Source organism: Phoenix dactylifera, chromosome 16 (assembly GCF_051530095.1).
Source record: "Phoenix dactylifera cultivar Ajwa chromosome 16, Ajwa_hap1_PhDact_Kaust_v1.1, whole genome shotgun sequence".
Classification (NCBI taxonomy): Eukaryota; Viridiplantae; Streptophyta; class Magnoliopsida; order Arecales; family Arecaceae; genus Phoenix; species Phoenix dactylifera.
The window spans coordinates 18,182,393-18,199,532 of NC_143205.1; the positions used below are offsets into that span (position 1 = coordinate 18,182,393).

At 38.2% G+C, this 17,140-nt stretch overlaps 2 protein-coding genes across 2 annotated transcripts; one reads left to right on the plus strand and one right to left on the minus strand.

The window, feature by feature from the left end:
• Positions 1 to 890: 890 nt before the first annotated feature.
• On the minus strand, positions 891 to 10,467 carry LOC103713172 (uncharacterized). Its single transcript, XM_008799999.6, has 9 exons — positions 9,909 to 10,467; positions 9,208 to 9,253; positions 9,036 to 9,102; positions 8,857 to 8,902; positions 8,636 to 8,734; positions 3,063 to 3,131; positions 2,584 to 2,947; positions 2,258 to 2,415; positions 891 to 1,948 (listed from the first exon to the last, which is right to left on the minus strand). Exons 1-9 carry the CDS (start codon positions 10,317 to 10,319, stop codon positions 1,091 to 1,093), a joined length of 2,118 nt encoding a protein of 705 aa, XP_008798221.3. The 5' UTR covers positions 10,320 to 10,467; the 3' UTR covers positions 891 to 1,090.
• Positions 10,468 to 13,200: 2,733 nt separating this feature from the next.
• On the plus strand, positions 13,201 to 17,071 carry LOC103701101 (uncharacterized). The gene is made up of 5 exons (XM_008783070.6): positions 13,201 to 13,397; positions 13,760 to 13,949; positions 14,804 to 15,010; positions 16,449 to 16,643; positions 16,729 to 17,071. The coding sequence occupies exons 1-5, from the start codon at positions 13,315 to 13,317 to the stop codon at positions 16,861 to 16,863; spliced, it is 810 nt and encodes a 269-aa protein (XP_008781292.4). The 5' UTR covers positions 13,201 to 13,314; the 3' UTR covers positions 16,864 to 17,071.
• Positions 17,072 to 17,140: the final 69 nt, after the last annotated feature.

A 17,140-nucleotide genomic window follows, 5' to 3' on the forward strand; every position in this document is an offset into this window, starting at 1 on the left:
ATGCATGGATCCAATCACATAGAATTGATGTCAACCAAAATAGACATCGATGGAATGTATATTATCCATATAAGATAAATGTCTGTGATGAGTGTTCCTTGTAGTTATTTTAATTTTTTTCACCTTCCCGTGGTTTGGAGAGAGGGTGCCAACCAATAGACCTCTTGGTGAGCGTGCGGGTGAGAGAGATAGAGAGAGAGCACAATGGGAGGCATCTTACAATGAGGGAGGGATTCTCAAGCTGCATGGAGTTATTCCCTACCTCGGTGGTCAAAACGAAGAAGCGGGTCGTGGAAGAGCTGCATGTAAACATTTTATAATAATTTATAAAAGATATCTGAACCATCCAACATAGGGTATTTAGGGTATCTTGTTCCTTCAACAGAAGATTTTACCAGCTTTCCTATTTTTTTGGAGCATACCCACAAGATTCAAGAACTGACTTTAGATGTCTGGGAGATTTTGTGGCAGCAAAAATCATATTATACTGATTGATCAAAGGAGATTTGTTTTCTTTATCTGTGACTTAGGACTTGAGCATGGACTGGGACAATCTTTTTCATCAATTTGATAAAATTCGAATACGATTTTGCACTTCCAGAGTTGTGGGTCAACCCCTGTAGGTTCATCACAAACTAGGCCTACATATGGATTCTAGAAAGCACTTCAATAAAGCAAAATCAATCCCCCAAGCAAGATAAAATCTAGGACCTGATTTCAGCAGAACGTTCAATTTGACTCTCAAAACACAAACTGCAAGATACTGGAAAACCACCAAGAATTCGTTAGCTCCATAAGATCGATTGGCCAAAAGGGCAATCATCTGGATATGAAAGCAGAATCTGTATTCTTAAACCCTGGATTCAATACAACTATGAAACAGTTTCATCTGGAGAATTAATTTTAATTTTAATTAATCTGTACAAATGCGCCCTCAGAACTTCTACAACACAATGCTGGTATGAATAATTGTTAAAAAAAATTCACCATCCATCCCCTGTATCACTCTCCATCCACTTCGACATCACCTAGCAAATTCAAGACTTATCTCTCCGTCCACGCCAAACAGGGGATGGATTAAGTTACACCATCATAGCTGTAATGCTAAATCAGGATGCTGGGAATCTACCAAAACACCTGGCACTGGTGACCCCGTTGACTGGAACCCAACGTTTAGATCAGGGGAGACAGAACCAGGCTTCGCATTCGACAAGCCCCGCCATGGCCCTTGAGAACTGTGGCCAGAACCCAGGAAGTGACTGCCAGAATTTGACGATGAACTTGGATTACGCACCACCATCTTGTCCGCATTTGATTGGTTCAAAGGTGCCTGGTTGATGTGACTGTTGTTGCTTCTAGAAACTGCACCGAAAGCTCCAGCATAGGTATTCATTACCTCTGTTGGACAAGAGCTCCCAGGTGGCCTGGATGGTCTAAGCACTTTTCCAGCATGAGAAGGCAGATTAAACACCAAAGAGGTATTGAAACCATTCACATTAGGTTGAATTGCTGCATTCTGATGAAGAGTCTTGGGCTGAATAACACCACCACTATTCCCTAGGCTTCCATAGTTAACCACTGCTGCAGGCTCTGAGCGATCTGTGGAGTTGGTGGGTCTGCTTGGCACAGCACATGTCAAAGCCGGTAGTGGAACACTCGTGATAACCTGGCTTCCCTCAGCAGTCAAGTTATTGGAAGGTTCAGCTGTTGATACTGTCATGGTGGGCGATGTAATCTTTGGTTGGAATGCAGAAAGCAGAGATGTAGAAAGTAGTGGCCGAGATTGATGTGGCACTTCGCTTTCGCCAACCCATCCAGGGCCAAACCTCATCCCACGAGGAAGCGCTCGTTGAATCTGTTTGGCAGCAATTTCCCAACCAATGGGGCCAAGGTTTGCAGCAAATCGAGCCAAGCTCCGTGCATATGCATGCTCCATATGAAGACCCACCTGTTTTTCAATCAAATCATTGTTACAGATGGCAAAGGCAATACTTTGCAAGGTAACTATTATTTGAATAAGAAAAATTATTAAATACGAGAGAAAACAATAAAAAAAAAACAGTCTCATGATTTTCAATGGAGGCACATGTGAAAAATAAATTTTCATATTAATTTTTGTATATTTTTTCGCATTAATTTGAACAAATTCCAGTAAAATAATGCAAAGTGAAATACAGCCGATCCATTGACCCCATATTAATCATGCCATGAAGAAAATTATAAAAGAAAAGGTTCCTGAGCAGCAGCCAGAACTTACTGGCACCAGCTGCTTCCTCTCCCCGTCCAATGCAGTTAAGACTGCTGGCTCATACACAGAGGTTGACAGCTGGGGTTGCTTATATGTATTGCGACGATTTTCATCTATAGCAGAAAGTTTCTTTCCATATTTCGTTGAAACATTCTTCATCCCAGAACCTGCAAGATAGGACCAACAAAAGGAAGGGACTCAGCACCAGACCCATAAAAGGAAAGAAAACCGTGCCTCAAATCTTAAAAAAAAAAAAGGGATGCAACCAAAATTATATTTTCAGTTCTAAAAGCACATAACTGAAGGGATGTTATGTTGAATGCATAATCACTTACCTGAAAAATCTTCATTTCTCTCTGTTCTATGCCCACTGATCCAACTATGAGTATCGGCATTGCGAAGATGATACGCTCCTCCAGGTAAATCTGCAATCCTAGGCTTATCCACCGCCGACCCTCTTCTCGACAAATCATTGGCCAAGTTCGAGAAGTGACCATTATCTCCAGCACTGGCAAGTGTTGCACCAGGGGAGAAATCAGAACCAACACGATCAGAAGGAGGCCTGCCGACTGATTGTTTGACAGTTTTCTTGCTTGGCGGCCTGCCTCTCCGCACAGGCTTTGGTTCTGGCTCATTATCATCACTTTCTTGTCTAAGATTCTCAAAGTTCTTTGTTGCAAGCTCTTGGATGGATCGTGCCTGTAAGGACAGAGCACTTATCAAGACTAATATACACACAAATACAAGCAGATACATCCAATGTATTACTCCATAACCCAGGAGCATTTATAGAGATCTGGATCGCAACACATACCTGTCGATAATAAATTGTATCTCGTGCATTGTATCGCATTGCATTTGAGCTAATTAAGAAAACATCTTTCTGCAAAAACATACAAAATCCAAGTCAAAATTCCTTTGGCCTGACCAGAAAACGAGGTCCAGTTTCAAACTTCAATGATGATAATAGAGAAAGCAAATGACAGCAAATGTCAGTCCATTCTTACAAGTAAAACATGGAAGGAAGCCAAAACAATCAAATATACATCATGAAGCTAGTCTAATCAAAGAAAATGATTGCCTTGGAAGGGTTATCATTGGATCTAGCTCTTCTGCCAGGCAGATGATGTAGCAATTGTAATTCAAACAACAGCATAATAATGTGGGCTTCAAAATTATCTAGCAGTGAGAAGACACATCAACTGTGCCAATACTGGAAGAATACAAATTTAGAAACTAACTTGCACTGCTCTTAGGTTTATCAAACACAAGGTTAACAAATAAATATATATTTAACACAGATTTACTCGTCTATCGATGTTTGCCTCCTTTCTGCCTCAGGCAAACATAAACTTGTTTATGAATCCTATAGATTCCCCTGTTTGAGAAAACAAAGATTCAAGCTTTGATTAAATAAAGAAAAAAACAAGAGTTTCAGCTGATCATGCATATATCTTTAACAGTAAAATAATTTCATGAAATGCGTTCTTAAGAGCAAAACCAGGCATACTTGATAAGATGCCAACTGAGCATCACAAAATATCATGACATAGTTATGCTTTGTTTTGTGTTTTCCTTCGAAAACAAAATAGTTCGCAGGTTCCTCATAGAGAATATGAATTTCTGATTATGTAACCTTGTAAGTCCATTATATACCGGCGTTAGATATTTAGATAAATCTTCTTATCTGCTTAGGGTTGTACAGGTTTTCATCCTCTTCAGTTCGGGTTCCTGTCCAGCCATTGCAGTTAATTCGCTTGCCAACAAAGCAGCTACCTAACAATAGTAAGCAACTGGACAAATAGCAGGACTGGTACAGTGGAGAGTGGTGTTTGATTCAACGAGAATGATTGGGCAGACGCATGAACTGAGAAGATTTGAACTCAAATAGTGTCTGTCAAATATATCATTGATTACCAGTGACAGCTCTATCATGGTGTATTTGTATTTTTTAAACTTTTATGAAACTCATTTGGTGCTGTCTCATTCCCTATTATGCTTATTTACAATAGTTTGAAGCTAATCATCAATGGTAGGTTCCTAATAGTTTAACAAGGAAAACTGTTTAATTATAACAAGTTATCAGCATTATAGCATGACTGCTATGAAGAACTCTATTGCAGTAACATTATCTCTAAAAGCAAGTGATTCACTATCAAGTCTCGGATTTATTTATAACCTTCAAACATGTCATGCAGTTGCACCCCACATACACCCCCCCCCCAAAAAAAAAATACCACCACCAAAGAAAAGAGGAAAGATCCTGGCTCTACCCTCTGTCACATCATATTCAGATCATTTAATAACTGAAGATTAATGGTGTCATAAGTGCCTTCGTCATCTTAGAGCAGGATGGATAGTGGCACCAGTCAATGGAGAAAACACCCTAGTATGTAAGGTCATACCTTAGAGACATGCAAGTGCATCAGCTGTTTGCAGTGGAGCCAAAGAGAATGTGAGGTGTCAATGAAAAAGGAAACAGGAATGGTCTCTCCATGGAAAGATCATCATACCATCAGGTTCAGGTCACCTTTGTGTGTCAGGTGCATATCCATGACAACTTGGTGTATCTATCAATAACTCTGCTAAAGCACGCTTCGAAGGCATTTTTCAGTCCTTAAAAAAAATATATTACTATATAAATAAGCCAACATTAGTTCAATATCTACTTATGACAACCATAATGCATACACTAAAAACCACCTATGTACATGTTAAACCATTGGATCATCAAATTTTACCAACCAAATTATATTTTCCATGCAATTCTATCACAAACTATATTTGCACACTTCATACTCACCTTCTAGATACAAGCTTTTAAAAACTTGCATATCCTACTATGTTAAATAATAACCTAATAAAAGAGCTAGACTTGTAATTTCAAGGAAAGTATTAAGGAAGGTGACATAAATGGAAAATGCAAATAAAGGATGGCATAAAGGACACTTGGTTACAAGGGTCGAGTAGTTGAGTCAGGATGAGTGAAGCCCCAGAAATGCTGGGCTTAAACAAAGCATCTGCACTTAGCCCAGTCTCCTTACCAATGAACCAATCATCAAAATTCAAGATGGAGCAATGTGTATGTTATTTGTAGATGATATGATCTCGGTAGGGTGGGGTGGCAAGAGAGGAGAACATGCTTAAATGTTGGATTAGAATTATGCAGCAGAGAATGAGAGGTGACAGCTTAGAAATCAGTGGACAAAAGCAGATTCAGTTTCGATGGAAACATTAAGAAAAACAAGGCCTCAATTAAATATGATAGGAAAGAGAAGGTATAGTGGGACTAATTTCGATAACTTGGACCTAATATAAAAGAATGAAAGATGACTGCAATTCTAATAAATAAGAGCTGCAAAAATGAGGTGCATCGACGCTTCAGTGATAATTATGACTAATGCACTGCTTGAGAACTTACGGGATTTTAGGGGGAAAAAAGGCAAGGAATTGTGTGATAATGTGAGGTTTAGATTGTTATTGTTGTATAATAATAAGGATCCAAGCAAAGAAGATAAACATAGTAGAAATAAGAAACTTGAGATATATGAGTGATAGAGTTTGGAAGGATAAAGCAAGGAAGGGGGTGGAGCTGTAGGTGCACATTACTTTTAACTTTTAAGACAACAATGTAGAGACAAGCTAGTCTGAGTGTCTGACATTCAACAAAATACGAGGGCTTAGTAAGAATGCAGTGTTTAATATTGTTTTGGAGGTTTAAAACAAACAAGAAAAAAAGACTCATGAAGGGTAGTTAAAGACATTGGATCTGGAAAGGCTTACAATAACAGCAAAGGCAGCGCATGATAGGTGTGAGTGGCAAATCAGGATTCATAAAGCCTCCAAAGATTTGGGACAAGGTCTAATGGTTATACTAATGATTAGAGATATCCTACAGATTAAACTAGTTTCTTAAATTCGATCTCATTTTGATCACAGTAAGGTGCATTCTGAAGTGTAAAAATCTTAGTATAAGAATTCAAAAACGATCTATAAAACTAGTTTTTGACTGAATGAGCAAAAATAACAAATATGAGGCATCTATCAAGGAATAGAAACTATAATTTATTTTTTTTTTGAAAAAAGGACAATCCTGAAAACATATGGTTTTCAGAAAGTGCACTGCCGGATTTAAATGAATCCTTGATAGCATACACTACAAGAATTATGTTCTTAATGGATTTGATGATAGATAAGGGTGTAAAATACTTGATAGCGATATCTTAAGTTATACATGGTGATGTGTAGCTCCCCAGTGTTTTTCCTGCAATGGTGCAATACTTGTTTATCTAGAGGTTGTGTTCGCCTTGTTAACGGAGTAATACTTTGTATCAAGGGTCGAAATCTCAAGGATCAGCATCCTTTTGATGGGCAGCTTGTATGATACAATCACCAGCTTGGGGTCACTATGGGAGCAATTCACCTAGGCACTAATAAACCAACCAACAAATAAATAAACTGAGTATTATGGGAATATGGGATCAATACACATCGATACAGCACAACATAGACCTGGTTTGTCCAGTATTAGAGCATACCAGCCCGTATCATACTGACAATATCAGCAAATACAGGATGGTACATACAATATTTCAGCCCTTCTTTTTGCAAATATTAGAAAGAATTTCTGAAAGCATTTTGCACCAAACCAAGAACAGGGTGTTCTAAGAAACTATCCACATCCAAGAACAGGGCTAGCCTCATCTTCTCTTCAATACTCAGTAAGGATAGATTGCCAGAGATATTTTTTCCTTAAATACTTTCCTGCAACACAATGAAATTTGATACTTCAAGCATGTAACTTGACTTACAGAAGTCCATGTTCTACTTTATCATAGATCTCCACTAACCTTTTTGAGCTCTAAACAAATAATATGAATAATATTCATATATAGAAGTGATAAAAAAATTCTAAATATATTCTTGAACATGGATCCACATCAATCCTTAAACAGTTGAAATGAGCAAGCCAGGGCCTCTTTACCTTTTCATTGATAAAACCGATTAAGTTTATATTTTCATTGTGTTTTTCAAAAGAGAGTAGCTCAGCTGCATGACAAATACGACGTCAAAGGATGAATAAGGTTTTCTGATTACAGCTTAAACCTTCCTTCTTTTCATTAGAGAAAATGGAGGGAAGCCCACTCCAGGATATAATTACCCAGGTTCCAATGCTTGGGGATGCTTCATCCAGAATTCGAACCCAAAACCTTGGGGGGCCCACTGCAACAAGCCCCCAGTCATTACGGCTTATATTGCCAGTATAAGATGTTGATTGTGATTATAATCAAGTGAACACCTTTGTGATTATAATCAAGTGAATACCTTACTTATAAACCATAACTGATTTTGCTCAGAAAGCTCTTGCCAGGCTAAGAAATTTTAACCTCTAGCATACTCCAAGAAATAAGGAACCTATTTTGATATTTTTTCCTCTCTTCCACATAAAAAAATCTATTGCTTTTACTTATTCTCTCATAAAGAATGACGCTACTCGACATTGAGAATTTTCTACAAGATTTAAAGAAGAAAAATCTTAGAACTGGAATAGCATGCTTCCCAACTTCTGTTCATAAGAAAGAGCATATTACAAATTATGCAGCAATCTGTACTCCTGATAGAACTAGATAAAATGGAACATATAACAGCAGTAGTTATTCAATCATTTTGAAAGATGGATTTCTGAAGATGCGAACATTCCCATAAGCAGCACAAGAAAAATAGAGGTACAGATATTAAAAAGGGCAACCATATGATATCATGATGCCATGCTAACATAACTATTGACCTAGGAAGCAATAGAGCAGGCATCATAACACATGCTGGAGCTACATGCTGAAGGATTTGTTATAAAAAAACTATTTCTAAGAACTGGAGTCACTAAATATAATAATACTTGTTTCATAATTAGGCACATAATTTATCTTATATAAACTTTGTACCAAAGAATAATTTCAAAGCATGTTTATACAATCAACGGGAAAAGTGCATCCTATTAAATCCAACATCTCTAAGCAAAAATTGTTCCAACTGTTACTGAAATTTTGAGAGAAAAATGGTTGCAGAAATTAAATTAAAGTAACTCCAGCTCAAAAGTACCGATAGATCAAAAGAAGAAAAGAATGAGGGGTAAATAGTCCGCCACAACAAGCTCGAACCAAATATAGCAAGAGCATCTAGAGCAAAATGGAAACCATAGGATTCCATCATGGATTTACTTAGATCCCATATGAAAAAATACCCAACAAATACATGCTGAGGCTTTTACCAACAAACAAGAATACATATATACACAAAATAGAAAATCAGATTTGGGTATGCAGAAATCTAGTAATGCAGAACCAGTAGTTCATAAAACAGCCATACAGTGCACTATTGGTTACTGACCTCAAACTGTTCCAAGTTCGCATATGCTCCACTTGAAAGCTTCTTCCGGATGGTTCCAAAATCCATTGGATGCTCAATGATATCATGGTAATCCGGAAGCTGTAGGCATCGGTCAGTAAAACATCAGTTCAACAGAAAAGGATCTGGTATGCCAGCAAAAAAGTCATAGAAAAAAAACACTTTTTCTGTAAAAAATAGCAATAATAGCTTCCGAAATACACCTCATTTGGATCCACAGGCTCCGAAAAAACACCATAGCTATCCTTCCTGATGGTAAAGCAGAAACTCAAATCAAAATACTTGGATGCAACACTTCGAAGATGGAAGTAAAACACAGAGAAAATAAAATAGAAGGGGAGAGATGCAGGTGAGATTCAAATAAAGAAACCAGAGCACTCACTTCTGCAGCCTATCCAGGATGAAAACCAACAACTTTTTGTCCGGCAAAGGAGTCGTGGGCCCGGAATCTGAAAGCTCCAAAACAAATAAACAAACATCACAAAAAAACCCCCACTCGTTTGAACGTAGATTTTATCTTCCCCTTCTCGAAATAAATGCACGAGAAACCAAACCTTGGGAAGGATCCGTCGCTTTCGAGGCAGAATTCCGCCTTTCTAGCTGCAAGAAAACAGATTAACAAATCAGTCAAAAAAATCAAAAAAAAAAAAAAAAAACACACAGCAGGGAACAAAAAACGGACAAAAACTAACAGATCTACATGTACCCCATTAACATTAGAAAAAAATAAATAAAAGGGGGGAACAAAAAGAAATGGAAGTGGACAGAGGTGATCTTTTTTTTTTTGCATAGATCAGTGTACTATTTCCACAAATAACAATAGTAATAACAAATAAAAGGAAATAAATCCACCCTGATTAAAAAAGTTCAAAAAATTCCACCAAGAAAAGGCACGTAGGTTTTGAAGAAATGATTGGAAAGGTTGACCTAGTCAAATCCGAAAACATCCTCAGTATGGAAATCCATCAGCGAGACAAATTAAATAAATAAGTAATAAATAAAATCCCCAAAAAAGAACGGAATCCAAGGAGACACAACCCCCACCGAGATGGCCGCATAGATTCCCGATCCGTAACCCAAATCGTACAAAACCCCAAATCCCTCCCCCTCCCCCCCGGTCCGCCTTTAAATTCCAAAACCCCTCCCTCTCCCCATCCCGATCCCCTCTCCACAACCGCCAAAAAAGGAGAAAAAGCCAGAAATCAACCAATTTCAGATTTATGTTGAAAGAAACAGGGAGGAAAAAGAAGCGCACCTCATCCCGATCGGCGACCAAGGCATCGATCTTGCGCTTCCTTGCGCCGGCGGCGGCACCGTCGGAATCGGAGGCGGAATTGGCGCCGTGGGCGGGGATGCGAAGGACGAAACGGAGCTTCTTCTCTTTCCTCCTTCCGGTGGAATCGTCGTCATCCTCGTCGTCGTCTGGGGCTGCGTTGGCGTCGGCGCCGGGGTCGGGACTCAGGTTCCGGCGGGTGGCGCGGCGGCCGGGTGAGGAGTAGGAGGAGGCGGGGAATCGGAGGTAGGGGTTGGGATTGGGGTTAGGGTTAGGGTTTTTCTTCTGTTCTTGTTGGTGTTGGAGTCGGAGGCTACGTTTCTGGAGGTCGAGGAGAGAGGGGCGGCCCTTCTTCTTCCTCCTCTTCGGCTCTACATGGTTGTTGGTGCCCATTTTTTCGAACGGCTGCCCCGCCCCCTCGCTTTCTCTGTCCTCTCTCTCTCTCCCCCCTTCTCTCTCTAGCCCTTTTCTTTCTCTCTCTTAAATTGTCTCTCTAAGCACAGGGGATGGGTGGCGATTTTTTACTAATAGTTTTTTGTTCTATTTTGGATTTGTTTTTGGACCTTTCGGAAGGACCTCGCACGTGACAGCCGCCCGCGCTTTCGCGGCTCTTTCCCGCGTGGGCCGAGGGAAGCCGCCTGCTTATGAACATCCGCATATAAGTTTTATGCGGGTTTAGAATTTGTGCACCCAAGGCAATGGGACGGTTCAATTTGGGACCCTAGCACAAGGAACTTGAGCCATACCCGACCAATTTAACTATATATGAGCCAACCTATATGATCCAATTTAAAAGATTTGGTATGTAACATGGTCGAACTTGTCAAGGTCAATTTCTTAGTTTGTCCATATTTTTTTATGTTATTTTCAAGATAACTTGATTATTCATTTTAATTCATTATGTGGCACATTTTGCAATAAGAATTCAAGGGAGCAATGGGATTACAATGCACCAGCTGAGTGTTTTTTGGAGTCAAAAACTTTGAGTCACCAAAAAAATAAAGCAAGCATTCAGGTCTATAACTTTGTCCCAATGTGGGGTTGCCAGATTGCATTCATCTATTTTTAAATTTTCGTTACTTTGTTTTTTTTTTGGCGCGTGGTAGAGGTGAATTGCATCTGGTCTAAATAACAGCCGTTACAGAATTATTACAGCAGTTACAAAATTCCTACATCTACGACAAAATTATTACAGTCATTACAAGTAACAATTTGAAGAAATCCAATCTCTTGCCAGCTGAAAAATATGTTTTATTTAATCAACTGTAAATTGTTACGAAAAAGATATTTATTTTCAGATACTAATCTTTTTTTTTCCCATTTTAAATTAATAAAATATGGTCATTTACAAATTTTGCAACAACCCATAACAATTCTCATGAAAGTCAGTTGTCACTAAGAAGCTGATATGGGAGATAATAGTAAGATAAAGGTTCTTATTCTAATGTAGTTCAACAAATTAATTCGTGAGCATAATAATTGGGGTCGGTTCAATTCGTACAGCTTTTTGAGCTGAACTAAACGGGTGTTTGAAAAAAGGTGGAAAGGTTATCAGTCAAAGTACGCAGCCTCTTTTGGACTTTGGAGCATTTCAGCCAGGTGGCAAAAGCCAGCCCAATAGGCCGAGTTAGTTTGGCACACCATGAAAGTGGAAGATTTTGATTAGTTTTTATGGGTTGCGTTCGTAATGGACATTTGAAATGCAACTAAATCATTGTTTGGATGTGAGAGATACACTCTACCTTCCACATTGCGCAATTCAACATGGCTTAAAGTGATGGGTAAGAGTTGTATCTTTGGCGCGAAATGTTTTCTTATTCTTTGCACGAATCCATCATTGGGTCGTGCAATTATCGTTTTGAGGTCTGTGCAAGCAAATGAACAAAAGTAGTTTGGAGTGTTTTTGAGATCTATGCATAGGGCGGTCCAATAGTCGACATCATGAAGGAAGATCAACCATTTTTTCATACAAATATACAACTCAAACCCGACGTGGTAGGACTAAACACAATTTGTATGGGCAAACATGGTTCAACCATCATGTATTAATCCAGTATGTAATGGGATGCAGGTAGTTGACCTAAACTTGTATGTGGTCCAATTGCACACAATTAACCTATCATATTTTTAACCCAATCAACTTTGGTCATGTTGACTTAAATGAACCATGTGTACTGCTAAAAAGCCTCCCAACATTGAAAGAACCATGTTTAATAAAACTCCCTGACATGCGCCCTTTTTTTTTTTGAGAACCAGATATAACAACTACAATATTTAGTCAGTTAAAGTTTGGCCAAAGTTGAAGAGGACCATGTTCACTAGAATCACTAATATAAAACCTTCTTTACAGAAGATTGTCTATATATAACAACTTCAACACTCAGCAGAATTTTTTAGAACATGAGAAAGTATAAACATCAACCTAATATTACATAAAATAAACCATTGTTGTATAACAAATAGAATCAGTTCAAGCTGTTTCGCCTTTCATGAATTGAGAATTAGCTGAGTGTTTGTACCTTTCTATTTAGAACAGAAAAATTTTAGAATTTTAGATTCTTTTGGTTTATGTGAAGAATTTTTTTTACTGAAATTTTTTTTTCTGAAAAACTGATGCTTGAATTTGTGATGCCTGGGGAAGTAATTTTTACATGTTTCGTTGATCATAGAAAAATAACACAATAGCTTATATTTGGTCGAGCATTTATTTTTTTAAAATAATTATGAAAAATACTTATTATGCTTTTAATAAAGGGAAAGACTTTATTTTATTCTATTTAAAATATTGAGGGCATTTTTAGACAAAAAAAATAATCTAAATTTGTAGCCGATAGAAATTAGATTTTTTTATATTCCATATGTATCTCTTTTTTTAATGAAATATAAGAATCTTATCTCTCTATGTTTTTCATTGACCTCATTTTTTTTCTTCATCTTTTGAGGAAACCAAACGAGCCCAAATCGAAACTCAATGCTCATTGATCGAAACCCATCATTGGAATTGGACACCCCAAACATCAAAATTCTTCAAATTTTAAAAGCGACGGCAAACGCCATATAGAAGTACAAACAGAGCTTTTGGGTCAGATCTCATTAGACATGACTCATTCAATGCCCCGTAAAAGGTGCAGCCTCGCGTTCATAGAATTTCCCAACGGTTTTGGAGGCTGCCCTGCCCACCGAATCTCCAATTATGGGAGTCTTCGATATAGCTGAGCCGACTTTTGGCTATCGCTTATTACCGCGGGCTGGCCCCAGTTTTGCACCTCGCTGGCGGTGACGAAGGGATAAACATCAAGAAAGATAGCAGTTTTAAATACGAGAAGAGGGAAGCCTGCAAACCGGCGCTAGAGAAGAAGAAAAAGAAGACAGCGAGTTAAAAGGAAGAATGTGTATAGCTGCATGGCTTTGGCAAGCTCACCCTTTGTACCCACTGATCCTTGTGCACAACAGAGATGAGTTCCATGACAGGCATGTTCTGACTCACTAATATTCTTTTTGAGCTTTTGTTGTTGTTTTCTTTGTGTTCTTATTGGCAAAGGAAAATCTCGAGAGACTTATAAATCATTTTGTTCATCTTGGGGTGTTCAATGGATAGTTCTTGAGTCGGAATACTTATATATCGAGTGAAGAAAGTTGATATGCTTTCGAAAGGTTATGCATGTTCGTATATACTTATATAGATAGCATCATGATAACAAGAAAATAATATGTCCATATGCTTATGATGAAGAAAGTTGTTTGTTTTCTCTTTTTTTTATGCATTGCTAAGTTTGCTGTACTGTCAATGGTTTTATGGTTGGTAATCCATGATTGGGTTCATTGCTTGGCAGGCCTACAAAGCCAGTGGCATGGTGGGGGGAGGGCGAACAGAAGATATTGGGAGGGAGAGATGAGGTAGCAGGAGGGACATGGATGGGGTGCACAAAGGATGGGAGACTGTCCTTTGTAACTAATGTGTTGGAGCCTGATGTTCTTCCCACTGCCAGGACAAGGGGAGAGTTGCCTGTCAGATTTCTTCAGGTAATATATCGACTTTACTGGATCGGCATCTGAAACTTTAGCTGAAGATCTTTATTTATTTAGTCATCGATCCAAAACTAACTTCTACTTATGTTACCAACCCCCGACAAAATTTAGCTTATTCTATAGTAACATCACCTTGCTTTGTTTCATTACCTTGTTTTCTAAATTCCTCAATACTCAGTTTAGTGCAAGTATTATTAGTAATATTCATGGTTGTTTTTTTTTCTTCTTCTTCTTCTTTGGTTTTAGGACAAGAGGTGGCAAGCTATTTGGAAATTTTCAAGGTTTTATACTGTATACCAGATGGGCTGCCATTTGTCCCATGAGAAATGTCTGCTTTACAATTCATAACCATCGATTTTTTTTTCCATTAATTTTGTCGTTGAGGGCCGGCAGTCGACTTCCTATTCTGCTATGGGTTCAGGGCAGCAAGGCAAGCCCCCTTCCTTTCGGTTCTTCGGTAGGGCCTAGGAACACGGTATGCCACCCTGCCCTGCTGCTCAAGTAGGTGTATTCTGAGAACTACACGAGCTCTTTTGGCAGAAAAGCGGAAACGTCTTTTTGAAGTTAATATGTCACACCTGTCTCTCGCTAAATTCTCCTGTTTTTAGTTGAAGTCACAATTGTCTGTCGCTAGGGTTTGCAATCATGACAGCACTATCTTATGGAGAAAAACTTCTTTGCATTCATTAGTCATATATGCCTGGTTCGGTTAAATTCTTTTGCCTCTATTTTCAGCCTTAGAGCGTGCGCAGCTCTATCATCTTTCAGTAAATTTTGGTTCCTTCATTTCAAATGGAAGCTCCTCTGATGATTTTCTTTAATTCCCTGGCATGTGGTTTCAATTACAGAGCAGGAAGAATCCTCTGGAGTTTGCGGAGGAGATAGTCAAGGAAGCAGACGAGTACAATGGTTTTAATCTGATAGTGGCTGATCTTTGTTCAAAAATCATGGTTTGCATCTCCAACAGGCCAAAGGAAGAGCCAGTTTCTGTTCAACTTGTTTCTCCAGGCCTTCATGTGCTTTCAAATGCAAAGTTAGATACTCCCTGGCACAAGGTAGGCAAGTAATCCAGGTGCAATGACTTGCTGGTAGTAGGATCATCTCAAATAATGGCATTAATGAATGTTTTCTGATGACTGCTCTTATAATATAGATTTGTTTTGTTTGCTGCGTTTCTACTGGTAAGCCTTTTTTTATCTCCAAATTATCTCAAAGTTGCATCTATATAATCAACCACATCTTTTGTCATACAAAATCTATTAACATCATTCTGTTGAACCATTATACAAAGCAAAAAGAAACACAGAAAATCATTACTTTTGCATGTGCGATCAAGTAGTGAAGCTATGTAAATTTTAGGAAATATTTCGTTTGAGTTAGATTGATCGAAGTGATCCTTTGATCTTGTGGTCAAATATTTCTGGAGTACATTTCTGTCTTTCTTTCATGTTTAACATAAATCCTAGAAGAGACACCTCGAGAAACATTTCTACTGGAACAAGTTCTTCTCTAGTCATTCAATCAATCAAGTATACATTTCTTTGGAGTCTCCTAACACAAAAAGTCTGGTGAATACCATGGTAAAAGAAAAGTAGTACATTGCAAGGCTTTAAATCCCATAGAACGGGGATATCTTAGTTTATCCATGGAACGGGATGCCTCACTGTCCCGCCCCATCTTGACAGTGGTCCCGGTCAAATATCCCGATAGGCATCTTCCGTATCTATCCCCTTCTTTCCTTTCTTTCTTTCTTTTCTTTCTTTCTTTATTTCTTTCTTTTTCTTCGCTCTTTCCTTCCTCCCGTTGTTTCTTTTCTTATACTTTCCATTCTTCCATTTCCTTTTTTTCTCTTATTCTTATCCCTCCCTTTATTTCTTTTTTTCCTTCTTCCCTTCCTTTCTTTGTTTTTATGCTCCCATCCTTTCTTTCTTTCTTTTCATTCTTTTTTCTTTATCTTTCCTTCCATTTTTTTCTTTTCTCTTTCTTCTTCTCTCCCCACATATAGATTTTGGAGTCCTGATCCCATCTCCATCCTATTTTCTCACAGAAATAGGACAAGACGGCTGGGATGCCCTCCATCTTGCCGGGACTTAAAACCTTGGTACATTGATCTCACCATTGGATCAGAGTATTTATTTCTAAATAAATCTATAGCAACAAATGGCAACTAACCAATGTAAGCATAAGTAAATGTGTGGTGTCATTTCTATTTAACCAAAAGAAAGCTTGCAAGACAAGCAATATTCCATGGTCTGGTTTCATGTTATTAACTAGGTAATATGAGAGCTGCTGTGCTTAAAAAGAAATATGGCACTGGTTCTAAGGAGCTAGTTTTATAGATGTTATCTTGTATACAAGCAATAAGTAATTCTGGAAGTAAGTTCTTAATTGCTGCAATAGCATATATACTTTCCAACTATCTTTCATTTTTTTAAGGCACTTATATATGTGATATCTTCCATAGTTTATATGCAATGTTTTTTTTTTTTTAAGGCACAACGCCTTCGCAAGAATTTCAGGAAACTACTTCAGAAACATGGTGAGGAGGAAATTCCTGCAAAAGAGATGGTTGAAAAGCTCATGCAGGACACAAGTAAAGCTGATCAAGATAGATTGCCCAATACAGGCTGTGATCCAGAATGGGAACTCAAGTTGAGCTCTATTTTCGTTGATTTTGATACCAAATTAGTAAGGACAAGGACCTATCCATTTCCTTTTGATGATTTTTCCTGAACCAGGTGACATAGACATGTAACTATTTTGCGTCAAACAGGGCCGATATGGAACTAGAAGCACAGCAGCTTTATCTGTAAAAACAAATGGCGATGTAAGTTTCTATGATAAGTATCTTGAGAGTCGTCAGTGGAAGGAGCACACTGTGGAGTATCACATAGAAAGGATGAAATAGATGAACAGATGCAGAACAAAGGGCCACAGACAGTGACTGCTGTCAACCTTATTTCCTGCCTAATGTTACCTAAAAGGACAGTAACTCTATGTACTTTGTAATCGGTTTATTGGTGCAGACATAATGATTGTGATCATAATATACTATACATTACAGTTTTTTTAACCAAAAGAAAAAAAAAGCATGTCTTTCAAAGAGTACAAACAAAGCCAATCTACTGGTTCAGCGCATAGCATCAGTGTTTCAATTGCAGTTCTATTCTGGTTAGCTAGGGAGA

What these genes read in the sequence shown, in the direction of transcription:
- LOC103701101 (XM_008783070.6), top strand. Translation starts at nt 13,315, where the DNA reads ATGTGTATAGCTGCATGGCTTTGGCAAGCTCACCCTTTGTACCCACTG. An exon ending in AGAGATGAGTTCCATGACAG is followed by an intron (nt 13,398 to 13,759) that starts GCATGTTCTGAC and finishes ATTGCTTGGCAG; the next exon opens with GCCTACAAAGCCAGTGGCAT. An exon ending in TGCCTGTCAGATTTCTTCAG is followed by an intron (nt 13,950 to 14,803) that starts GTAATATATCGA and finishes TTTCAATTACAG; the next exon opens with AGCAGGAAGAATCCTCTGGA.
- LOC103713172 (XM_008799999.6), bottom strand. Translation starts at nt 10,319, where the DNA reads ATGGGCACCAACAACCATGTAGAGCCGAAGAGGAGGAAGAAGAAGGGC. An exon ending in ATACAATTTATTATCGACAG is followed by an intron (nt 2,948 to 3,062) that starts GTATGTGTTGCG and finishes CTGTCCTTACAG; the next exon opens with GCACGATCCATCCAAGAGCT. An exon ending in GAGAAATGAAGATTTTTCAG is followed by an intron (nt 2,416 to 2,583) that starts GTAAGTGATTAT and finishes CCTATCTTGCAG; the next exon opens with GTTCTGGGATGAAGAATGTT.